At 34.0% G+C, this 27,586-nt stretch overlaps 1 protein-coding gene across 2 annotated transcripts in view; it reads right to left on the bottom strand.

The window, feature by feature from the left end:
* Window positions 1–3,814: 3,814 nt before the first annotated feature.
* Window positions 3,815–27,586, bottom strand: part of TFAP2D (transcription factor AP-2 delta) — a 75,457-nt gene continuing 51,685 nt past the window's right edge. The window contains exon 7 of one of the 2 annotated variants that reach the window (XM_074310670.1): window positions 3,815–4,186. In XM_074310670.1, the coding sequence (XP_074166771.1) occupies window positions 3,967–4,186 (220 nt within the window). In that variant the 3' untranslated portion in view covers window positions 3,815–3,966. The remainder of the gene's footprint in view (window positions 4,187–27,586) is intronic. The other variant, XM_074310671.1, reaches the window with a different exon arrangement.

A 27,586-nucleotide genomic window follows, 5' to 3' on the forward strand; every position in this document is an offset into this window, starting at 1 on the left:
GAGGAAAGAATTCAGGGAAATATTTTATTAATTCAATTATCCATAATAATGATTATTATTGATACAAATGTACATGACCATTTGACTTTCAAATATACAGGGTGACAGTCAATTTCACACCTTGAGCAGAAATTTTACTGCTATTAATGAGGCAAAAGTCTCAGTCCATGTTGGTGAAGAAAACCTATTCCTAAAGGAGAAGAGAAGGAAAAGGAATCAGGATGCCAGGTGAAATTGTCTTTATTATTATTATTATTATTATTATTATTATTATTATTATTATTAAGGCATTTGAAAGAAGGGAGATGTGTAGATTGGTCCTCTTTCTAGACCCTGCTTGTTCTCAACCAAGAACAAATATTTAATAACTTAAAAATTTAAGTTTTCTTTCCCTTCACCAAGCATGTCAAAATGTATCAATGCAGAGTAGCTGGGACAGTGATTTCTAAAATGAGTACTGAAGTATTCTTAGAATAAGCCACCACCATAGATATTCCTACACATAAACATATAACTAATGAATATTTCTTGACCTTTGAAATAAGTAATTTAGATGAAGTGATATTCATTTTTCTGTATTAAGTTTATGTAAGTATGATTAGATATATTTTTGATGAACAAATGATAATTGACATTGCAAAAATTTACTTAATGTTTATATTAGTAGCTATGAGTAGAATTTTATGTTTCTAAATCTTTTTTTTTTTTTTCTCTTTTCATTTGTAGCCTAGTGCCAGAGTTTGTTCCTTTACTTCTGCTGGTATCTGTCTGTATATGTGTGTATGTGTATTTCTTTTTGTAGGTCTTTCTTGAAGTCTACTTGCAATTAAAGTGCTATATTTCCTTACTGAAGAAAATTAATTAAATAAATGATACATACATATATATATATGTATATAAATATATATGTATGTACATATATACATACATATATATGTATAATGGAATAAGCAGGTCAGAGATATAGAAACTATAAAGACTTACAGAGTTAAAGAATCTTTTGGTTGTTGTAGGATAAGAATATGACACAAATGATTATCCAAATGTGATAATTAAAAAAAAGAGTGAAAACATCATGGCCCAAATTCATCAAACAACATATCTCACTGGTTTGCATGGCTAATTAATAATTCCTGTCCCATTAGAGATTATCAGTAAAAATGTCTGGCAGGTAGATCTGTATTTATATTTACTCTTTTGTACCAAGGCTAATACTTTTTTTGTTCTTTGAAATGCTAAGAAAGAGTAAGAACAGTAACCTGTAAGTTCATTAAAGAAAGCATTATTGAAAGCACATGTGCCAACACAAGTATACTCTGTTAATTTGTCTGTTAATGTATAATTGGTGGATTTTTAAAATATACCTATCAGAAATTTGCTTTGTATTAATCATACCAAATGCTTATGAAAAAAATTAACAGAATGAGCAGGAAGGGGAATTAATGTATGTAGTGATACTTATTAGCAATCTACTTTATTTACACTGAATCATTTATAATTTTTGCTTCACGTGGGAATTGTAAATTTTTGGAATGACTTTTTTTGCGTGGGAAAAAATGATAGTCTCTATTTTTGGATTGAAATTTGGGACTGCAGTAAAATATATTTGCTTTTTTCCATTTAATTGGAAAAAAATAATTAATTCTTCTTAAAGTCATAACTTTTTTTAAGCCACAAAATTAAGACTTGAATTGGAAAGGGCTAAATACTTTTAAGAAATATTTGTCTGTGTTCCTGATGTTAAAAATGCTGATCGGTTTTTTCCTAAATTATATTAAGAACTATTGGTATGGTAAAAAGAACATGAATATTTGGAGGGAGTATGGGAAGTGAGCACAGTAGAATAAATAAGGCTCTGACTTAGAAATCAAAAGCCCTGATATTTGTTAATAAATGAACAAAGTGTTTGGCTCATAATAGATGCTTAATGGAATGCTTGTTCCCCTCTCCCAAATCTAAGCCTTACCTGTATCATTATTTAGCTATCTCACCTTGGTAAAATGACTTTCTCTGAGTCCCCCAGCTGCTTAATTTATGTTTCTAAGTCTTCTTTATCTTCTATTAAATATACATTTGTTTTCTGGTGCCCAATCTATTTTGTATTTTTGGCTAAGAATAAATTTTCCCTTTGTAAGCTTACCTTAATTAAATGACAGGGGTAAATCATGGGATCTCATCTTTAAAATGAGTATAATACTTTTATTACCTACCTGACAGAATTGTTGAGAAAAATCAAGTGAGATAACATGTAATATTAAAGTGTTGTTTAATTATACTACTTAAAAGATGTCCTTGAGACAGCTAGATGGTGCAGTGGATAGAGCATCAACCCTGAAGTCAGGAGAACCTGAGTTCAAATCTGATCTCAGACACTTAATACTTCCTAGCTGTGTGACCCTGGGCAAGTCACTTAACCCCAATTGCTTCAGGGGAAAAAAGATGTCCTGAGGGAAGTTATCATTCAAGCTAAACTATTTTTTAATATTTTGTATGCACTGAAATAGATCTATTTGCTGATATAAAGAATGTCCTCCATGGTCATGGAAATCTCCTTAATGTTCACAGCAAAAGAGCAAATATGTTATTAGATTTTTCTAAAACCTGGGCTTATCTAAGTTAGATTTTCTTTCTATTAGCTGACAGATCCTATCATTGCTTTTTGGTGTTGAATTGATTGAGGAACTCAGTTCTGAGTTTTGTTTTATTTTGTTTTGTTTTTAATTAAAGGACAATGAAGATTTAGAAACAAACTGTGAAAAAAGAAGGAAACATCTTAAAAGATCTCTCTAACATTTTGTTTCTTACTTTTCTGAACACAGACATGAATATTTTTGTTCCTATGAAACTTTCTGTCAATGTTGGAGCTCAGGTATTAGGGTGGAGGTTAAAAGGGTGGAGGTTAGAAAGATATGAATTCTCATCTTGACTGTATGATCTTAAGTTACTAGGTTCTAAGAGATTTCCAAAGGTCACCTTTTTTCATTTGCATTCTCCTATCTGTCAGGAATTGCCTCTGCATGTTTCTTTATTATCTATCACATTCCAGAATATTTCTAGAGAAGGGAGGCCAGGACTTTCACTTAATTGTATATTAACTCGAGTATAGATAGGGTCTGTGTTATCCTTTACCCCAATCCTAATAGCCGGACATTTTTTTGACTTCTTAAGTGTTGATATGAAGTAGTGTGAGAGAGAGGTTCCTGTTCACTTTAGTGTTACCTTGTGCGATTCTCATGTTAAACCATTAGAAACTCAACTTGACTTTGGGGCAAGAGATAAAAGGGGACTAGATTTCTGGAATTTAAAAATACCACCAAGGCACTGATTGCTGGAGGTAACCACACTTTTAGAAAATATACTATTATTACACAGGACAGAAAACGTCATGACTTTTCCTTTTTCAGGTTTCCAAAACATTTATTGATGGATTGATTGCTGGCTTGATTTGTTTTAGTGGAATGAGGCACTCTTGTTACAAGATTAAAGTCAAGAGAATTGTTGGAGCCATAAAAGCTGGTGGTGGTTCCCATTTTGTACATGCTTCCTGATCCCTAACTACACATTTGTTTGAGAAAGTGCATCAGTTAGCTTGTGAAAAAGTACATGTTGCCTCTCCAAAGTCCAGAAGTGCTTGCAACTGTGATGAGGATAATTTGGAACAATAAAATACGTGCACAAAAGGAATTTATTGCAACATAAAATAAAATAAAAAAGGTGACAATTTCATCACACGATTACACTGCTGTTTTCCTTTTTTTGTTATTTTTTTGTTTTGTTTTGTTTTGTCCTTTTTTTTGTTTGTTTGTTTCATTTCCTTTTTTTTTTTTTTTTTTTTTTTTCTTTTTTTTTCAGAGGGATAAGGAGGGAAGAGATTTGGTCCACTGAAGATTAGTCACCCTCAATGATATATATATTAGAAAAAAATATCAGCAGCAAGACTCTGGAAATAGATTCTGTTTGATGTAGCTAGTCTGTCTTTTCTGTTTTGCCCTCTTTCACAGCAGCCTCTGAAGTTTTCCGCAGGGGGGCTTTCTCCGAGTTGGCATGTCCTTGGCCAGAATCCGCTGCTCCACCATTTTTGTGTGCCGTGTGTTTTTCCAGGTAGTTCAGCATTTCACTAAGGACAGTTTGGAAAGTGCTTAGGGCTGCACATATTGCTGGAGTCCCAAAGCCATGAGTGATCAAGCTACAAAGGAAAAGAAGGGAAGAAGTAAGATTTTCATCAGGATGGTGGACAGTAGGTTTCCCTTTTAAATATAACACATCCAAATTAATAAATATTTATTAGTCAATTTACTTATTTTTCTTTTAGCACTCATTAGTGACTGTGATAAACAGAAAAATTCTAAGACTACACCCTGTTCTTGAGAAGTGTATGATCTATTTAGACAATAGGAGAACAGCTATATTTAACACAAAAGTGCAATTTTTATTTGGCAACATATTTATCTTTTTTTTATTTGAGAAGATACTAACAACAACAAAACCCTCTCACACATGGGAAAAGTGAAAACTCTCTCTTAAACTTGGACAATACATTGATCTTTTCTATATGAATAATGCTTAAATATATAACACACACATAGCAGTAAAAATATTACTTTGGAAGATTCTTTGGAGGATTTATAGAAGCATAAGACAAGAATTATACAAGTTAAGGTATGGATATATTGCAATCTGCTACGATAAAAGAAATATACACATTGAGAAGAACATGGACTCAAGGAAATATATGGATGCAGATATGACTACATGGATGTATGTGCCTCTGTGTGTATACATACAACACACAGGCACTCACATACATAATATACATATAAATGTGTTTTATACAGAGATATTTAAACTTGTGTATATGTATATATGGGGCAATGAGGTGATGCAGTGGTTAAAGTTCTGGGCCTGGAGTTCAGAAGACCACTCTTCAAGAATTTAAATTGGCCTCAAACACTAACTACTCGAGTGACCCTGAGCAAGTACTTAACTATGTTTGCTTCAGTTCCTCATTTGCAAATTAAGATAAAAAAGGAAATAGCAAGGTACTTTGGTTTTGCAAAGAAACCTCCAAATGGGTTCATGAAGAGTCAGCCATAACTGAAGAACAACTCAACAACAATATTTATCCATGTGTGTATATGTATATATATGTGTGTGTGTGTGTGTGTGTGTGTGTGTGTGTGTGTGCATGGTTGGGAGCTTATTTCTCATTTCTGTTGGATAATTTTTTTAAAATTTAGGATCCTGAAATATTCATATAATATATTATATAGCCAAAGGGCTAATCTGTAACTTCCATCACTGATTCTCAATTTGGCTATTTGGACTCTAGGCCAAATGGTAAAATAGGTAAATTCTGTTTTTGATACTCATTCTTTCTTTATTCATTTGCCTGCTTCTTTTTTGGTCATTTTTCTCCTTCAACTCCTATTGTCCTCTCTTTGGCTGCTTCAGGCTTCCTTTTGGAATATCTTACCAATCCTCCATTAGAATGTAAACTCCTTAAGAACAGTGATCCTATTTCTGCCTTTCTTTGTATCCCCAGTGCTTAGACATAGATTATGTGCCTAAAACATACTTGTTGAGCAATGAGGAAGCTAGGTGGTATGCAGATCAACTGAATGAGCTTCTTTAGTTCAACTTAAGCCCCAAATGCTACTTAATTTTGTGACCAAGTCACACAGGCAAGTCATAAAACCTCTGCCTGCCTCAGTTACCTTGAATATAAAACAATAAAGGATAATAGCACCTACCCGCCAAGGCTCTTGACATTTCTAAAGCTCTTAGCCCACTGCCTAGTGTATTTTAAGTGCTTAAAAAATTCTTGGACAGCTAGGTGGTACAGTGGATAAACTCCTGGGTCTGTAATTCAGGAAGAGCAGTCTTCAAATCTGGTCTCAAGCACTTACTAGTAACTAGTCACTAGTGTGACCCTGGGCAAGTCACTCCACCTCCACTCTGTTTGCCTCAATTTCTTCATCTGTAAAAATGAACTGGTAAGGAAATGACAAACCATACTAATATCTTTGCTAAAAAAAAAACCCGAATGGAGTTATAAAGAGTTGGAAAGGACTGATCAACAACAAGATAAATTCTTGTTCTCCCTTTTCCTAGATTTATTATTGATTAACTGATATAACTTCCTTATCTGCTTTGTTCTCTAAATCATTATTTATCTGCTAAATTGCAATAAATCACAGTGGTTTTCAGGAGATAATCTAGCCCCTTTCTAAAAGTTAGCTAGCTAATTTGTTATTACTTTCCCCTTAAATAATGTTAAAAATAAATTCTTTAAGGAGAAGCCCGTAAGCTAGAAATTTTCAACACTTCAGTGCATAAGATATTTTTGGTCAAGATACCTAAAAACGTCCCCTCTCTAAGACCCCAGACACAAATACACACCACATAGATAGCAGTCTGTATTTTAGGCTTTCTCTGAATCTTATTTTATACATACATCTCTGCATTTTGGTGTTACACAGAACAGAAGTTGGTGAAATACTTAGAATCCTTCAGAGCTGAATGGGACATGTCTTTCAAAATGTGGGAGAATTGGTCCCAATCACCTTTACAGGTTGGGATAGTGAGTGTGGAATTCCTAATACAGTAAGTGTTAAATTTAGATACCAAATAGATTAGTCAGATGTCATGAGCTTCAGAAGAACAAACTTCATGATATGTTGTCTCTTTCACCCTTCAGACTTAGACCTGGTTCTCCACATTAAATCCAGCCCAGAATCAAAATGCTACTCTCTGGAAATGTTTATTTTCCTTTTTCCTCTATCTCTCCATTTCTTCTTCCAGTTGTGGAACAGTAAGCAATCAGTAATGCCACTATTGGGAAGTACAGTCAGTCGTTTGCTATATGGCTCCTTTCACCATCTCTATGACCTCTCAGAACAACTTCTCAACTACTCAACAACTTCTCAGGGAGGGTAATCCTCCCTGACTACCATTTTCTATATGTGTTGCCTTACTCTATTACAAGCATTTTTAGCCCTTTTATGTTGACAGTTCAATGAAGAAATAGAACCCTTCTCAGAATAATGTTTTCTAAATAAAGGCAGTGGATAAGATGTTATTATTTTCCCATCTAAATTCACAGACCTCTCTGAAATCTATTTATAGATTCCTTCCTAGCCCACGATCTCCTGATTATCAAAACATAAGCTCCTTGAGGACAGACACTGTTTTGATTTTCTGCTTTTAACCCTAGTGCTTAGCACAGAGCTTGGGACATGATGTTTAATAAATATTTTTCATTCATTTATTCACTCATTCAAGAAAGGATGCTGGATGATGGTGGCATATAGTTCTTTAAGATTGGCAATGTCCTTTTACATATGTTGTCTCACTTCATCCTCACAACAGCCTTCTGAGATAGGTGCTATTAATATCCCTGTTTTACAAATGAGGCAGAGGAATTTTAAAATGACTTGGCTAAGGCTATGCAACTCATTAAGTGTTTGAAGCAGGCTTTGAAATCAAGTTTCCTATCTCCAAATTCAGCACTCTAGTCAGTGCATCATCAATCTGTCTTTTTTTTTTTTTTTTTTTTTTTTTTTTTTCCCTATTATGGTGAATTTTCTTTCCTTCTAGGTGGTGAAGTACATCTAGCAATCAGGGAACTCTGAGTTCAAATCCAATCTCAGACTTTTACTACCTTTGCTTGCCTCTGTTTCTTTATCTGTAAAAATGAGGATACCTTCCAAGGTTTTTGTGAAAGTCAAAGAAGATAAAAATTCTAAAGCACTTAGTACAGTACTTGGGACATAGTAAGTGCCATATAAATGTTAACTGTCATCATCATCATCATCATCATCATCATCATCATCATCATCATCATCAAAGTGATCCTTTTCTATCTTAAATATTACTCTTCTTATTAATGCATCTTGTTTATATTTTAATTTTAAGGAATTTTTAAGGAATCTTTTACTCAGCAGTGTCATCTCCCTCCCTTCCCCCAGTTTTTATGCCTCCTCTTCCCAGAACCACCTTGCAATCTTCCCACATAGTAATTTCAGTCTGGCCCTACTGATTTAACCTGGTTCTGAGGACAGCTTCTAAGAATTAGCATAATATTTGGGAGGGCATAAAATTGTTATATAATTGGTGTGGAAACTACTGTCAAGGTACTCCTTTTATCAATACAGAATTGAAACTGCTTTTCAATTTATATAGTATTAGAGATTTGCCAGGAGGCAGTATCAAGTCACACACATTCAGTTCTGGGCAACCAGTATTGGTTAGAGATGGCACTTGAATTGGGGTATTTCTAATGCCATGCCTACTCTGTGACTACTACATTGTGCTGCCTTACTTATTTCCTTATTGTATGGGGTTCTGGCATCATATTGGCCTTATCAATGAATATTAATGATATCCTGGCATTCAGAATCTAAGATAACTAACAAGGAATAGGGCTTATAATCACGAGTTTACATGATTGTGGCCTATTCTTCCATTTTGCTTTAATATTGAGGGTCTAATCATTGCTTTTCAAATAGGTAAATCGTGACATGTGGAAGTTACAATTACTGAGAGACTTTTAGTTGTCAAATTAATGATACATGCAACTCTGTTTTTGTCACTATTGCAATGTCTTGGAAGCTGGCTTTTATTCTCTATATTCCTACTGCCTAAAAAGGTGCAATCCATTTCATATGCTTGGGTCTCAATTTGCTCATCTGTACAATGAAACTCCTTTCTAGTTTTTTCCTTTTGAACAAGATGAAGTCTTTTTGTGTCATATTCCACTCATGAATTTCATACCACCAATTTAGAGGCTTTTTAGTTTCTTGTATTAACATTTAAGGTTGACACATTTATTAACTATACCCTTTATTAGAAATAATGTGCCATATTAGATAGAGTGCTGTCCTCAGGGTCAAGAAAACCTGGGATTAACTTCCACTTCTGACATAATGGTTGTATTCATACAACCTGATCAGGTCACTGCCTCCTGGTGCTCTAGGTAGTCCTTCTCCAAGATTTTAGATTTCACATCAGTTGCTGATTTTTTATTGTTAAGGGAAGTTGCCTCAACATATCATACCAGTGAAATTACTGAAACCAGCATGGTATCTAAATAATTAAATAATCAAATAAATAAATTAATAATCAAATAAATGAATGAATGAACAAACAAACAAATAAATAAAAGGAGATAACATTCCTCCTGAAGGATCAGCCAGCCTTTACTTAGACACTTCCAATGACTGGAAATTTCACTAAGAAAAGCAATTCATTCCATTATTACACAACTGAAATTATTTAATTATTAAGAACTTCTTATATTAAACTGAAACCTACTTCTCTAACTTTTTTCTATGGAGTCATGGGAGAGAAATCTATTTGGAGATGATAGCCTTGTGTCTTTGCTCTGATATTTCCTATCCATCTGGGCAAATCAGTAGATCTCTCTGTCCCTCAGTTTCCTTTCTTGTATAGTGAGGATAATAATTGTTCTGTGTATCTAACAGGGCTATTTGGAAGGAGAGTTTTTAATGGGCCTGTAATACTTTAGAAATATGCTATGTGTTATGATTATAAGTGATTTTATATATTCCTACTAAATCTTCTCTTTTCCAAGCTAAAGATAACCAGTTATTTTTAATTTCTATTCATACAATATGGCTTCGAATTTCCCTATTTTCAGTCTTCATTCTCTTAACACATTTTAGTTTGTTAATGTCTTTGCTAAAACATGACACCCAGAATTGATAGTGTTCTAAGAGAATTCGGAGAAGCCTAAGAAGAAAAATGGGATTATTTTCCATTTTGGGGGGGCATTTTTCTATTAATAGAGCTCAAGAATACAGCATAAAGTGAGCAGAGTCAAGAGAACAATTTATACCATAGAAACACTTTTAAAGACCTCTGACCAATACAATAACAGCCCACTAAGGAAGTTATTATCCTCCTGGAAGAGAAGTGATGGATTCAAGATGCAAAATCAGATATACATTGTTAGAAAGTCATAATAAGGAGATTTTCTTTACTTGAATATTATGCACATTTGTTCCAGAGTTTTGTTTTTCTTTTTTTCCATCTCAATGGGAAAGATGGTACGAGAAATAAAAAATACTTTTTAATTTTAAAAAGTTCAGAAGAAAACAAAACTGAAAGCAGAAGTTTGCCTTAGTTTCTTTTGATTGATTTAGTATACTGTTATGCCTCTATTGATATTATAGCCATTTAAAGAAAGAACCATGTGGCAAAGAACTTTATAGTCACCTGCTTTAGATTTGATTTTATTAGTTCTATTCCATAATTTACATCCAGATAATTTAGAATCATCATTCTGTCATCCAATGTCTCCTTCCCAATTTTCTCTCTTCTACAGATTAGTCAAACCTGCTTAAGTTTCTGATTTTTTTAAAAGTTGAAAAGTTAGCCCCAAAGACAGAATCCTAACCAGGGAAAATAATATAGTATATAGAAGAAAAAACAAACAAACAATAGATTCAATGCCAAAGATTGGTTTGAATCCAAGCTCTGTCTAACTGTCTGTGTGTAACACTAGGCAAGTTACTTAGATTCTTTGGAAGGCCCTAGTTTCCTTATGTGAATAATCAAGGGATGGGATTTAGATAGCCTCTGGGCTCCCTTTCAATGTTAAAACATTAAAACCCCTATTTTAATAAAGACTTCTTTGCAGGTTGATATTAATCCATTAATATTTTGGGTTTGGAGACAGTTAGGTGGTGCAGTGGTTAGAGCACCAGCCCTGAATTCAAGAGGACCTGAGTTCAAATCTTGTCTCAGACACTTAACACTTCCTAGCTGTGTGACTCTGGGCAAGTCGCTTAACCCCAGCCTCAGGAGGGGGGGGAAATTTTTTGGGTTTGTCTGGTCATTCGAACAGTAGTAAATATCTCTCTGAGTGTGTATTCATATAGCATATACACACACAGCTATGTATATAAATGTATGTGTATACAAATGTCTGAATCTATGTATATGTATTTGTATATATCTGTATTGTTGTTGAGTTATTTCAGTCATATCCAATTTTTTGTGACCTCACTGAGATTTTCTTGGCAAAGATACTAGAATGGTTTGTTATTTCCTTCTTCAGCTTATTTTTACAGAAGAGGAACTGAGGCAAACAAGTTAAGTGATATGCCCAGGGTTACAGATTTTAGCTCAGATTTTCTCCTCTCCAGGCCTAATAAGCCACCAAACTGCACACACACATATATGAACACACATTCACACATATATTCACACACTTGTATATATACATGTAAATACATGTGCACAAATATGTGTGCAAATATATATATACATATATGTATACATATATATATATATATACACACACACACACACACACACAAACACACCTATCTTACAAAAGAACTGTAAATCTTGGTAAAACTCAAGACATATGAAATTTGCAACATGTCTCTGGTCTGCTAATCTAGTATTATTTTTTAAGAGAAATTTAAATTGGCTTGTCATGATGTTTTTAATTAACCCATGTGTCCTGGAATGATCACCATTTTTTTTTCCTTTTAGTCCTCAAAGGTTTTAATAATAGGGAATGTATATAAAACTTATAAATCTCATATTAATCAATACATTTGCCTGTCTTCAGTCTTCTAGCACTGTTCTTATTCCTATCTTAAAGAATATTATATCTGTATGTTTTTAGTACACTAGAATTTAATTCATCAAAGTCAGGGGATAACCTCTTTGTTAGTTCCTAAATGTTCTCTTCCTATTTCCTCGCTCACCTTCAATTTTTAATTCCCTCTTAAATCATGTTTATTCTACCCTTTTCAGTCTGACAGTCATTAGCTTTGGCAAAGGGACTGTCTTTTGCATGTCTTTGTATTCTTAGCATTTAGCACAATACCTGGCACATAGTGGATGCTAAATAAATGCTTTTTGACTGATTGCCAGAGAAGACAGAAGCAAGATATGAGTTGAACCAGATCAACTCTCTAAAGGCCCTATAAAAAAAAAAAAATCCTATGAAATATAAATGGACTTTCAGAAATTTTTTTTAAACATCATGTATATGGAACATGGACAAAAAGATTATATGGATTTTCAAACATAATATATCTGTATAAAAATACTTTATCTTGGACTTATTAAATAACTAAGTTGTAATACATAGTTATGTACAGAGAAGTAAGTCTGGTCTTGAAGTGATAAAGATTTGTATTCATAATCTAACTCAATATTCACTGGACATGTCACCATGGGCAAACCTCTTCACTTTGTAATATCTTAAGAATTTAATTAAAGAATTGCATTTCTAAGAATTTAAACTGAAGAAGAGGTGCTGATCTTTACTAATAAGGAGAACTTCTTTGCCAAAAGTTCCCTACATTAAAAAAAAAAAAAAGTCTAGGCCAAAAAACAGCTGACTGGAATATCCTGTACAGATTCACACATATAGTAATATCTTTGAATCTAAAGGGACAGGGCCTGGGCCTGTGATTTTACTGAAACAGGAAATTCTCATGATAATATCCCTCTACTAATCTTGGAGAGTTCCCTGGTACATTGAGAAATTATGGAATTTGCCCAGGGTCACACAGGAAATATGGTCCAGGGCAAAATCAGGTCATTCTAGTTCTGAAGCCAATTCTTTATCCTTGATACTACAAGGCAGTTACATTTGAAATAAGTTATATGAATTCAGCCAATTTTTTCTTCTTAGTTACTTATGTTGTGTACTCTCATGTCTTATTGGGGACTTAAAAGTGATTCTAATTTCTACAAGGTTATGGTAGGAGAGTGCTAGCTCTGGCATAAAATGATCTTCAAGTCCAGATCCAGGTTCAATGATGTTTTTTGTTTCTGTTAGTTTTTGCCTTGATAATTTGGGAAATCATCACATTTCTAAAGCCATTTTGAAATCATCATCATCAGAGAGTCAGGGAAATGAATTATTGGTTATATTATGGAATGATGAAATGTTACTGTGGAGAGAGTCAGTCTGATGTAATGGATACAGCACCATGCCTGAAATCAGTATCACAGATATCAGGCTAGAAAGGTTCCTAAAAATCATCAGCTCCCCTCATTTTTCAGGGGAAGAAACTACAAATGAGTATATTGGACACATAAGATCTTTTGTAGCCTTTCTATATAAAATTAAACAATACTAAATGTACTGAAATAAGGGAAGAGAATTATAGAAATTATTATTAAATATCCTCTTAGGAAAGAGGATAACTTACATAGGCATCTTCTGACTTCCACAATAAAGCCAACTCTCAGATAGTATCAAGTATTGAGGTGAACTAATATTAGCACAGATAATCGCATTTCTATGTCTGATATTGACTACCTCAAGGATTTTGAACAAATTAAACATTCATATTTGTGTAGCTCAGTTTTCTCATCTATAAAAATGAGGGGGGTTACACAAGATGATCTCTTAATTCCCTTCCATATCTTTCTCTGCCTCCATTTTTTAGCATCAACATTTTCCTGGTAATGAAACAATGCTTTATGACTTATAAAAATATGTCTCTTCCCTTTTCAAATCTCCATCAATTCATATCCAGGATGTATGTATAGATTATTTACTTAAAGACTTCTTGTATCTCCCTATGACATTCTCCTGCACAATTCTTCATGTCAATATGTTATAGCCTACCCATGTCAATCATGCTCCTCTCTGTTGCCTTTCTAGATAACTTCAACCTTAATTTTTAGAGACTGTGACATTCTATAACTTGCAGCTTTGTTTCATTGCTGGGAAAAGGTTGATTTTAAAAATGAGAATCTATATTTCAGAGAAAAGCTTAGCTTCATTAACAAATTTTGCAATTTCTAAACACAATCAAGCTCTATCTCCTCTTCCTAATTGTTCATACATGATATTTGCCCAAGATATATAATATAATTCATATTCTCTCTCTCTCTCTCTCTCTCTCTCTCTCTCTCTCTCTCTCTCTCTTTCTCTCTCTCTCCCTCTCTCTCTCCCTCCCTCTCTTTCTCTCCTCTCTCTCTCTCTCTCTCCCTCTCTCTCTCTCTCTCTCTCTCTCTCTCTCTCTCTCTCTCTCTCTCTCTCTCTCTCTCTCTCTCCTCTCTCTCTCTCTCTGTCTCTCTCTGTCTGTCTCTCTCTCTCTCTGTCTGTCTCTCTCTCTCTCTGTCTGTCTCTGTCTCTCTCTCTCTCTCTGTCTCTCTCTGTCTCTCTCTCTCTCTCTCTCTCTCTCTCTCTCTTTCTCTCTGTCTCTCTCTCTCTCTCTCCTGTTTATGTCTCTGTCTGTCCCTATATCTTTCTCTATTTCTTTCTCTCTATCTCTATGTTTGTCTATCTGTCTTTCTCTCCAGATAGTTGTTACTTCATGTAAGTGGACTGTTTCACATATGTAAAGCAAACTTTTACCAAATTGCCCTTGGGCATGGGAAAAGAGAAGGAAGAAGGAAGAGAGGAAAGAAGAAAGGAAGGAAACTGGCAGAAAAAGAGAATACAGTACTGTACCATAAACATAGTTTTTTGGGTGGTGAGATTGTAGTTTAAAGAAAAAGAGAATACAGTACTGTACCATAAACATAGTTTTTTGGGTGGTGAGATGTGTTTAAGGTTAGTCAAATCCTGCTTGTAATATGAAAAAGCATTGCCTTTATGTTCTCTCTGTGTGCTTCTGAATTCTAGCTTATTAATTTAATTTTCTTATGATTAATGTCACACCAAGGAACAGGAAAGCTCTGACAAATTATGGAAAGCAATAAAGTCACCTGCTGAGAAATTCCAGATGAAGTATACTTTATGACATCTGATAATTTTACAGAAAATTTGATTTAGATTTAACATTAGTTTTTTTTTTCTTTAGTCATTATTTCTATAATTATTATGTTAATTTGTATTCCCTGTGCTTCATTGGCCTATTCAGAGGTCGTTACAACCTATTCTAGAATCAAGGGTATTTCTTCTAATTTCTGTGTTGTTTTAGAAGAATGAGAGCGTACTTTTTCTTAAGTTGCTGGTGAAAAGAGTGTCAGAGGGAGGTGACTAAACCAGAAGCTTCTGCCTAACTTATTATGCAACCCTGTAGTCTTGCTCTTTTTTTTTTTTTTAACCCTTCCAGCATTTCTTTTTTTGTGTGAAATGGATTTTTAACCTCTTTCAGACCACTTATATTGATTAAAGAAATAGTCATAACACTTTTGATTTTTTAAGGGAAAGTAAAATAATGATGCAAAGTATATATAACAAATATTCAGTTTCAGAATGCCTTTCATCAGCTACTATTATGTGGAGGTAAATAGATACCCAGAGATTTAAGTTACTAAGAGAATCTGTGACTCTGTTTCCTATAGTGAAAAGGCTTTGGAATCAGTACATATGTTCACTTTGTAAATTTTCTTCATGTATAAAGTACTTTGAAACTGTACAAGTGCTACATTGAGTAATAACCAATTTCAATGATGAGTGTACTATTCATTAGATAACAGTACTTTTGACATATACTTTGATTAAAGGAAAACAAGTCTATTTTAAAGATATTTTAAAACAACTTTAAAAAAGTAATCCCTTGTATGCAAACTTGTGAAGTTTCTTTTTTTGAAAGGCTGGATACAGCTATCTCTTTTTATGTAGGACTATATGTGGATGGTACATTAGTGAGACCAGTGAAACAACTAACTTTGGTTTCTTTGGTGGGTGATTCTCATCTTTCAGAACTAATCATTTGATTGTTCTTATCCAGCATGATAAATATGGAAATATGTTTAGAAGAATTGCACATGCTTAACTTACATCAAATTGCTTGCTGTCTAGAGGAAGGGGAAGAGGGAGGAAGGGTGAAAAATCTGGAACAAAAGATTTTGCAAAGGTGAATGTTGAAAATTTTCTTTGCATGTATTTGGAAAAATAAAAAGCTATTTGTAAAAGAACTTATCAACTGGGTGTTGAACCTTGTCACCTCTTTTGATAGAGTGACCAAATAAAGAGAATAATACTTCTAAAGTTGATAGGGACACGAATCATTTACTTCCATCTCTTTATTTTACATCAAAGCAAACTGAGAACCAGAGGGGGGAAGAATTTTGTTTATATAGGTAGCAAGTTTATATAGGAGACACTGCTAAGATTTAAACCTAAGTCTTTTCTATTCCAAATTCAACATGCCTTCTGCTAACTACACCATGTTGCCTCCTTGAATTGGTGTTGGAGTCAGAATTGTTTTAATACTTAATACTTTATGGGACACAGTACTTTGAAAACTCTTAAGGCATTATACATGTGTATGCTATATTGAGTTTATATCAAATTTGAATGATTCACGTATTAGATAAGGGTACTTTTGACTTTTATTTTGCATTCAAGAAAAACAAGCCTATTCTTAAAAATACTTTTAACCATATTGCTTATACGGATGCAACTGTCATCTCACATTCTCAGTGGAATTAGAAAGAATGGAAAGAAGAAGATTATATCTACAGGAGAAGGAAATTAATAATGACATACCAGTGTGCCATAGAATATAAAGAGGTTGTGCCCTGATGAACCAACAAATCTTAGAGAGAAGATGGATGTGCTTTGAAGGAATAGTGTTTTTTTGTTTTTTTTTTTCCTTTTTCCTGAGGCTGGGGTTAAGTGACTTGCCCAGGGTCACACAGCTAGGAAGTGTTAAGTGTCTGAGACCACATTTGAACTCAGGTCCTCCTGAATTCAAGGCTGGTGCTCTATCCACTGTGCCACAGCTGCCCCAGGAATAGTGTTTTTATCCATAAAATAAAGAGATTGGGCTAGATGACCTTTGAGATCCCTTCCAGATCTAAATCTATAATCTTGTGAAAGTTAATGAGGCACTACTTTTATCATAAGGTAATAGCACAATTTTGGAATAATGAGTTAAAATAATCTATGTGGAACAAGAGGTTTTACACTTTTTTGGATTTCATGAAGTCTAAGGCTTTGTTCTCAGATTATTGTTTACATTAACAATTGAAAGAAATAACACATTTCAATCAGATGTTATTGAAAATCAAGATTTTTTTTTCTACTCAAGTTTATGGATCCTCTGAAATCTGACCATAGACAAGTTTTGGCTCAAGAGACCTAAGGTTAATAATTCTTGATATGGCAAAAATTCCCATCAACAAGAGAAAGGACAAATGCCTTCAGGGAATGCTGGCATATCTGATCTCTAAGTATATCCATAAATGTAGATTCTTTCCCTTTTTTTCCCCTATACTTTCTTGCAACTAAGAGTTCTATAATTCTGTTCTTTAAATTCAGATGTTAGGTAACAAGTAAAACATCTATGGTTTTGTAGCAAACCTTAAATTTGTTCTGTCACATGTTCAACTTTCACTTAAAAACAACTTTTAGACAAAATTTTAGACACTGTAGTTTTTAGTTTAGAGTTTTTGTGAATACTTATTTTTTTAATCAACCAAAAACTTAAAGACTCTGTGACCCATAACTGATTTGTGTTTAAATATAAGCCTAAACCTGCTTGTCAGTACATAATTCATCTGATATAATGAAAGGATCTCCCCTTTGGCAAAAGATGCCAAAATGATCATTCCTTTTCCCTAGTCTATACTTTTTTTTTTTTTTTTTTTTTTTGCCTTTTATGAACTTTGTTAAAGGATCACGGCATGCTTCTATAAAGCTATTTCAAGCACATTGCTGATTTTTCTTATTGGGATAAGTTTTATAACCCACTTAAGTGTTCTCTATTAGCTCTTTAAATTAAATCATGAAAACTATTGAATTAACTTTCTGCAGCATGTCAGCCAGCAAACTCCTGTGGTTGCTCAGCACACCTGCATTTCTTTCATACTGAACTGGCAGAGGTACATTGCTCCTTTGCCATATATTAATGAATACAATTATAATTTAATATCCATTAGAAAGGAAATGAAAGTTCTACCAGGACTTTTCATTGGACATTATTTGGCTATATTTGTTGAATCTGGTTGGATTTTTTAGACCATCTTGGTCTATGGTGTTAATGGATTGAGAAAAGAACTTACAAAATGCAGAAACAATAAGAGCATGTGGTTAATTATTTTTTTTTACATTTATAGCAATTTATCTTGCAAAGTATCTACTTGCTGTTGGTAAATGCTTTAAAATAATCTCTATCTATATTTCAATTAGATGAACACACACCAATAAAATCCTGTTATAGTATTCTAGCTATTTTCATATTAATCTAATGAATTTTTGTTACGGGTCATCTTTCATTTATAAGTACTGTGTAATAATGCAGGGCCATTAGAGTCATCCTCTGTTTCCCTAATGGATTGGTTGGTTATATGTCCAGTTGTAGCTGGAGGCTCAAGTCATATAGCTTTAAATGACTGTCAGGAAAATGGTTACTACAAAATTCAAGGGAAAGAAAAAGCAAACAATGCACTAGTGCAAAAAAGGGAAGTTATGATAGGTGCTCTGGGAATGTCTGGGTGGGGAGAATGCACATAGCAGCTCCTATCAGTCCAAACTGTTTTAGAACCAATATCATGGGGATTTGTTTAGGCCCCTCATCACTGAGAAGATGTACAGTACTTAGGAATAAATCAGCAAGACATGTTCTTTATCCTGTGGAAAAAGTGTTAAAAATCTACCTTCCTTCCTTGCTACTGCCCCAGCCTTATTGTAGTCTGTGCTGGTAGATTGGGTAGGGGAAGAGAGAAAAGCAGATTAAAGAGAAAATGGGCTAAGTAATGTTTACAGATTTCTATGAAGACAATTAGGTGGGTTAATTGAGTGCCAGACATGGAGTCAGGAAGATTTCTCTTCATGAGTTCAAATCTGACCTCAGACATTTATTAGTTGTGTGATCCTGGACAAGTCACTTAATTCTAAGTTTCCTCATCTGTAAAATAAGCTGGAGAAAGAAATGACAGAAGACTCTAGAAACTGCTAAGAAAAATCCAATGGAGCCAGGAAGAGTCAGATTCAAGTGCAAAACTGGCTGAACAACCGATTTCAAAATTTTAAAAGGCAATACTTGGGGCAGCTAGGTGGTGCAGTGGATAGAGCAACAACCTTGAATTCAGGAGGACCTGAGTTCAAATTTGGTCTCAGACATTTAACACTTTCTAGCTGTGTGACCCTGGGCAAGTCACTTAACCCCAGCCTCAGGAAAAAATAAAAATAAAAAAATAAAAGGCAATACTTGTTTATTAGGAAAAGCAGTGACTAGTTAAATTCAAAGAAACACAGATTTGGAGCTAGAGGGACCCTGAGAGGCCATCTAGTGAAATCCAACCCCTTCATTTTACAAATTTAGAAACTGTTCCTTCACGATCCAACACTTACCCCTTCTCCCAAGAAAAAGGGCCAAGTGGGAATGTTCACTCCCAGACTGAGTGCACACTTATACTCTATGCACACTTATACCTGCATTGTTTGTTCTCCTTTACCATAAGGCATTTCCCCCTCTTTCTATTCCTTTATAAACTCACTGAGATAGAGAGGTAGCAATCACATCTACATATGCAAATTGGATTAGACATTTCCATGGCCAATGCAAGGGGGCAGCATGGAATAACTTCAACGTTTAAAATGGAGCTCATCATTTTCTACCAAGGCTTTTCCTCTCAAGTTCCCTATTTTTTGATGGCATCACTATAGTGTTAATCACCTAGTTTCAAATCTTTGAAGTCATCTCTGACTCTTTTCTCTTTCTCTGACTAACCCCATCAAATCAGCTGTCAAGTCTTATTTATTCCATATCTAATATACAGTTATTCCTTCCACTTTCAGACTTTCTCCATTATGGTTTCATTATATCATGAGTTGGCATAAAAAATTAAATAAGAATTTTTGCAGAAACCACAGATGACCCATGAAGGCCAGCAGACAACACAGAACCTATGCCCAAATACTTAATTCCAATTTTACAATACAGTACTCTAAACATCCCATAAAAGAAAAAGAAAAGAACAAAAATTTTTTTTTAATCTGGTATGAAAGGAGGTTCCAAAAATTTTACATGGATTTTCCAAATGGCCAGGGCTCTGTGCTTCTCACTCTTGTGATGTGATAGAAATAACTGAATAGTTTATAGTTATCTCCTGCTCTCTACTTACACCACTAAATACACTAGTTCAGGTCTCTATTACCATTTTTGCCTGGATTGTAACAATAGTTTCCTCCCTGACCTCTCTGATTCTAGACTTTCACCTATCTAATCCATCTATGACAGAACTGCTAAACTATCTTCATAATCCCTAGGTGTCACTAAAAACTTTCATCAACTATCCGTTGCCTATGGTATCAAAAGCAAATTCCTTAGCCTGGCCTTCAAGGATTTCCAAAATCTGTCTCCATTAATCTCCCAACTTTTATTCTATTTCTCTTCAGGTTTTCTCTGTACCAGTGAAAATCGACTACTAGCACAATCCTAATCTCATTTTGGATCTCATTCTGCCCTCTCCTGTTTCTGTGCATTTGACTAGGACACATTCAACCAACATTTTCAATTTTTTTTTTTTTTTTATGAATTACTTTTTTTTGTTGTTGTTGTTGAGGCAATTGGGGTTAAGTGACTTGATCAGAGTCACACAGCTAGGAAGTGTTAAGTGTCAGAGACCAGATTTGAACTCAGGTCCTCCAAACTTCAGGGCTGGTGCTCTATCCACTGTGCCACCTAGCTGCCCCACATTTTCAGTTCTTGAAATATTCTATTCCTTAAAAGTCTAGCACTTCCTTGAAACCTTTCATGTTTCTTGTAGCTGAAGGTAATCTTGTCATTCTCATATTTTTGCATCAGATTTTGTCTAGACAGCTTTATTCTCCCATTTTTATATTCTGCCTTGTAGTATTCTTATTTTTAATACAACTAATTACCTCAGTAGATTTTAAACTTGAAAGCTGTGTCATTTTTCATCTTTGTATACTCATAAATACAAAAATACAAATTAATTGTTTGGTAAAGGCAAAACTCTAAGATTAAAAATTCAGAAAAGATGTCAACCTACATTGATAAAGACAGTTTCTTCATGTGGGAGTTCTCTATCAATGAAATTATAGGTCTGGGTTTTTATCTCTATGTCTAATAAATGTTCATTGATTTGAATTTAAGCACTGTCTTTTTTTGCTTCATAGTTTTAATTTTAATATCTATTTCATATATTTATGAAGTCTTCCTTCATTTTGAGGGGAGTGGTGAACAATTTATCAGATAATTTATAAAACATGTAAACCTGAAATCACTATATAATTGCTAAGTGATGATAATGATGATAATGACAAAAAAGATGATAATGACATAGTTGATAACTTCCTTCAGCAGGAGGAATAGTACAGGAAAATTGCTATCTTTGTTGATACCTACAGAATGCACTTCTAGAGATTGTCTACTGCTCAATTTAGAGAAATAAAAGGTTAGAACTTGGATATAAGTCTAGTTTTTTTGACTAGAAAATTAGTGCTATTTCCCCTAATTCACAATATTTTCCCTAATCAAATATAGGTCCCCTGAGGACTGGGATAATTTAATTTTTGTTGTATGCCCGAAATTTAGCAAGATTCTGGTATATAAAAGGTACTAATATAGTAAACACTTAATAAGTTCTTGTAGATTGTTTGGACCTGGCTTTCCAGACTTCTGAGCCAATATTTGTCCTTTCTACTAAACTGCCTCTCTAAGTAGCTTTACTAAAATACAAGGTGAAAATTATGTGAAAAAATTATTAGCCATATATGTGCTCACTTTTTACATTTCATAAAATAAAAATTTCATATGTCAAGCTATAACAAGGTGTGAAGTATGTCAACATTTTACAGGACTAGGTTTGCGTCTGGAATTGGGCAAAACTGCCACCAGGTTTAGATCTATTGAGATGAAAAAGCCTCTTGAGGACTGACTCACAAATCAAAACCAATAAATGGGTGTTGCACTGAGGGGATATCATATTTCTATTGTATTTTCCCTAGGCCATGCTGTATTTCATGCATGTAGTAGTCACTCTATATTCTTGAATTACTGCCATGCATTCTTTCTCAACATATTCTTTTACAGTGTTAAGATGTAATTTAAAGTTGGGAGAGGGTAGTTTCCTTATTCTTAACGACAAAATATTCCTCTCTCAGATGCCCATTGGTTATAAACCTGACTAATGACAGTCATATTTTTTACTACACTTTTTGGGAAATTATCTTATTTTTCAATTTGGATAGAACCGTCACTTTTAGGCTTTTTTTTTTTTTTAAAGAAAAAAAATTCTCATGAAGCCTGTCAGGTAGATTCTCCTAACATTTAATAATTTAGTTTTCTCATAATCTATATCTATTTTATTTTGTGAGTCCCACTTGCTGTGGGAACTCACCCTACCAATACAACTCATCAACTTATCTCTAACTTATCATCTTAGAGTCTGTAGCATGGATCTCCTTGGTGAAGCCTCTGAATCCCTTTTCAAAATACTATTTGTCAGGTGGGCTGGAATCTGATGATGTCCTGTCCAATGCAATACTGACACAGTTTTATTATTCAATATAGTTAAACTTAAGTTAGAATCTAGGAAGCACTTAATAAAGATGCTAAACCATAGCCCATTTTGGAGGGTGGGTGGGGAGGAGGATTATATTAGGTGATGATGAATTTTTTTCTTGTTCAATCAATCAATGAAACAATCAACCAACAAGGATTTAAGTACTTACTATATAACAAGTAAAATGATATATATTAGGAACAGAAAGACAAAGTTATTGTTTTCAATGAGCTTTCATCATTCATTCATTTATTCAATAAATACTTATCAAACAGTCACTTTGTGCAAGGCACTAACTAAGCACTGGAGTTGTTTTTTTGTTTTTGGGGGGGGTTTTTTGGGGGGAGGGGGAGGGTCTGGGTTTAACTGGATCTATAATTTCAAATCTTCATTGAAGCTAATAAATAACTGGTTTTTAACTTAGAGGCTTAGAGAATTCCCTGGGAGTAAGAAGCTTTTTTCTGATCTCTCCAAATTCTAGTGCTCTTGCACCCAAACTACCTTGTATTTGTTAACTCCCTATTTATGCCTTACCTATTTCATACATACTTGTCATTTCCTCCATTTCAACACAAACCCATTGTGATCAGGCATTATTTATTTATTCATTTGTTTATTATTTATTTGTTAGGTACTTGCTAGGCAGTACCTAGCACACAGTAAGTGCTTAATAGACTTGTTGAATAATTGATTGATGTGACTTAATCATGGTTTCACAGCTAATTCTTCAGAGATAAGACTCTAATTTCCTATTTTAAATCCAATTCTGTATTTAATATAACCCATGGGCATTAGAAAGAGGGATTGGATTGGAGTTATGATTTCAGTGATATAAAGAATTCCCAGGTGGGGTAATTAACAACCTCTACTAAAGTACATTGTCAGCTTTTCTACAAAAGTTTGAGAGATTCACCTGGAGCTCTGAGAAGTTAAATAAACAGGGTCACACAGCCAGCATAAACCAGAGGCAGCCCTTTCACAGGGATCTTCCTGACTTTGAGTCAAACTATCCATCCACTAGTTAAGCTGCCTAGTTAAGTTATTTATTCAAATAAAACAAAGACACAGTCATTAACCCTGAAAAATCTACAATCTAATAAGGGAAATAATACTTACATACAAATGATTAAAATAAAAATTAGAAAGTGTGAAATGATAAGGAAGGCACAACACACTAAGAAAGTGAGAGTTCACTTAGAGTCCTCTGTAAATGTCTTAAGTAGGCAGAACTGTCTTCACTTATAAGGGGAAAGATGGATAGAACTTTTGGCAACCAGCCAAATTGTTTAGGCTAGTGAAAGCCTAGAACCAAGGACTTCCTTTATTTAAAAAGAGGAACTGAACACATCAATTAAATCTTTCTTTTCATTTCCCTCCTCCCTTATTAAGCACCAGAAGTTGTATAGATTTGGGATTGTAAATGCAGAAAGATGGCAGAGTATAGCTATTCTGCCTACAATACAGAAGGGAAAACGTCTTCATCATTTTTTCATGGTCTATTCAGATATCAAGCTTATATAGAAGATTGACTGCTGTTCCTTGATTTCAGAAGAAATGAGTACAATATTCACTTCTGATTCTAGTTGAGTGATCTTGGGCAAGTTATTCATCAGCACTGAACCTCCATTTCTTACCTGTAAAATAGGAATAATATTGCCTCTAGGCCAGAACTTTTAGGATTGTTTGTGACAAATAAATGGTTTAAAGTATGTGAAGAACTTCTCAAACTTTGTTGTTGTTATTCAGTTGTTTCGGTCCTTTCTGACTCTCTGTGACCCAATTTGGGGTTTTCTTGGCAAAGATACAGGAGTGATTTACCATTTCCTTCTCCAGATGAAAAACAAACAAACAGCAACAACAACAACAACAACAACAACAACAACAACAAAACAACTAGTGACTTGCCCAGCTAATAAATATCTAAGGCCAGATTTGAACCCATGAAGATGAGTCTTTCTGATTCCATGTCCAGTGTTCTATCTGCTGTATTATCTAGCTGCCCTACAACTGCACTTATAGCTGTCTTAAAGTGTTATAAAAGATGTCCCAAAACTTTTAGTGTATTTTTTAATCTCTAGTAACCTAAAACTAGTTTTAAAAATAGTTTTGCTGTACTTCAAGTAATTTTAACAGTGGTTAGATAAATGTTTAATAAATGTCTACTAAAAATAATTTTACGTTCTAGTGACTTATCACTGAACTAAGATTTTTGGAACATTGTAAATGTTAATTTTAATATTCTTTCTGTCAGGGGAGAGAAAACTAAGTCTAGACTTCACAACTTTCTTTTTAAGACTGTTTCAGCTCATTTTACGAAGCTAGTTCTGAATATATATTTGGGAGGAAGAAACTACTGTATCTAACCCCTTCATTTTAGAGATGAGGAAACTGAGGCCCATGGAGGTTTGGTGACTTTCAAAAGATTGCTGTTAGCATCAGAGAAAAGATTTAAACTCAGGTCATCTGATTCTAGAAGAGCCAATATATTTTTCTGTTTACCACACTGCCTTTCCCTAACTTTACTTGTTCTGGGGATCAAAAAGTGAACAGGAGTCATAACAATAATAACTCACATGTATATAGAACTCAAAACTTTGCAAAACACTTTACCTATATCATCTTATTTGATCTTCAGAACAATGAGGTTGAATGCATATCTTCATTTTTCAGATGAGGAAACTGAGGCTCAGGAAGATCAAATAATTTGTTCAGTGTCACCCAGCTAGGCAAGGTCTAAGGCAGCATTCAAAATCAGATTGTGCAAGATTACAATTCAACATTCTGATACACCACATAGTTTTTCAGTCAATTTCTCCCCAGGAGACTGGAGAAAAATGGAGGGAGTGGTGGTGGAATAATCTGACAATTTTATAGAATTTTCAAAAGCTATATCCAGAAAATAAAGCCTGTGTGTTCCCTCTATGCATGTGTTCCATTTTTTGTGTTCTAATACTTTCTCCATCTAATGTGTACTATTACTTCTGAAATTTTGGAACGTGTGATATTTTCTGTGTATTTCAATCCAGTCAGTTTTCTTTTGCATTAGTGTGATCTGCATTTTGGAGAGTAATATGTATTTTTTTTTTGTAACCATGCTCAGCAAATTATAAATAACGAATATCTGTTTCTTGTCATTTTGATTGAAATAAGCAGCTTTTTGCGTTATCTATGGATCATCAGGGGTTCACTGTGATACATGTTATTTCCGTTAGCACCCTGTGATGGCAACTGGCATGCCCAACTGGAAGTAATATTGGTGGCTTGTCAGATCCAATCTTTCCTAAGCTGTGAAACCACAGGGTGTAATGATCCAAGCCCTGGATTTAGAATTACAATATCTGAACTGTTATACTGATAGTGACATTTACTAGCTTCATAGAAGGAGTGACAGAAGAAAGCAAGCATTTATTAAGCACCTAATATGTACCAGGTACTGTGCTAAATGCTTTACGGATACTATCTCATTTGATCCTTACAAATCCCTGTTGCATAGGTACTATGATTATCCTTGTTTTCTAGTTGAGGAAATTGAAGCAGACAGTGGTTGAGAAATTTACTTAGCATCATTCAGCTGATAAGTGTCAAGGTCATATTTAAACTCAGGTTCTCCTAACTCTAGATGCAATGTGCTATCCCTTTGCCACCTGGTTGCATGGTTTTGGAAAAATAAAATCTAAGTTTCCTCATTTGGGAAATGAGAATAATGATATTTATTTCTGGTACAGTAGAAAAGAGCCCAAGATATGATGGCAGAGAAACTAAATTCAAATCCTGCATTTGCTATTTATATTTCCATAACTCTGAGTAAGTTACTTCAATTATCTAGGCTTCAGTTTTCTTGGATATGAAAGAAAGGAGGGAGTTGGACAAAATGACTATTTCCTTTTTCCTCCAAATGTATGAACTTTTTTTTTTTTTAATTGATAGTATAACCTAACTATTGTTGTTGTTCAGTCATGTCTGACTTTGGGGTCTTCTTGGTAAAGATAATGAAGGGGCTTGTCATTTCCTTCACCAGTTCATTTGATAGATGAGGAAATTAAGGCAACAGAGTTAAATGAATCACACAGTAAATGTCTAAGACTGTATTTGAACTCACGACTTTGAGTCTTCCTGACTCTAGGCCCAATACTCTATTCACTGTTGTCACCTGGTGCCCTCTTTGCCTAAATTATTAGCAACATGTAAGCCTCAGAACATTTTGTTTTTATACTACTATTCAAAATAGAAAGAATTTTGCTCATTGTCTAATGATGGCATTATAATGCATGTGATTGAAGGCACCTAGTCTTCCTCCTAGCAGCAGTGATGTAACACATGGCTTCCAAATTTTTCAGCACTCAACAGAGTCATGTGTATCCATGACTCCAAAGTTTAATTTCAAAATTCCTCAAGTACACTTTTGAACTGAAATTTGTCAATTATAATATTTATATCTCTGCATAATAATTGGTATGGGGAAATTAAGTCTTAGTAGCTTTCTCATTTTATCAAGGGCATATATTGCTCACTTACTTCAAGGCTACTAAGGAAGATGGAAAGCTCTCCTGACAAAATAAGTCGTAAGTCTTTACCACCAATTTTATTCAAAAAATTATAAAATTAATGTTTTAATAGAGTAGTTCTTTCTTCCATTGATAAGAACCATTATATTTGATTTGTTTACTTTGGAAATTGCCTTGAGAAATCAAGATCACCAATTGTCTGTAAGACTGGAAGTTATTCAAGTTGATCAATGGAGAAAAATAAAAAGGGAATTCTATTTTATTTTTCTATGTGAATCTTAATACAAAGAAATACTAATTTTTCCAATAAGCCACCTCAAGGTCTATAAAGTCTAATGGTCAGGAAATTCTTTTTGGTATCTAAGTTAATGCCCTCTGATGCATCTATTGCCTTTGATGCATGATGCATGAATGCATTATGGTTTTTTGTGACCATACCATTGGGGGAAATTTTGGGGTATTTTCGTAATGTTAGGGTCTTAAATATCTTGTGAGATATGACTTAACTGAAATCAGAAAACTCTTCTGCTTTATCATTTCTCAACAAAACAACAATAACAACAACAAAATGGAATCTGTTAAATAGTCCAAGACCATGAATAGAAAAATGCTAAGTGCCCTTTGAAATTTTTATATTAACTTTCATGAGC

This window comes from Sminthopsis crassicaudata, chromosome 4 (genome assembly GCF_048593235.1).
Source record: "Sminthopsis crassicaudata isolate SCR6 chromosome 4, ASM4859323v1, whole genome shotgun sequence".
Classification (NCBI taxonomy): Eukaryota; Metazoa; Chordata; class Mammalia; order Dasyuromorphia; family Dasyuridae; genus Sminthopsis; species Sminthopsis crassicaudata.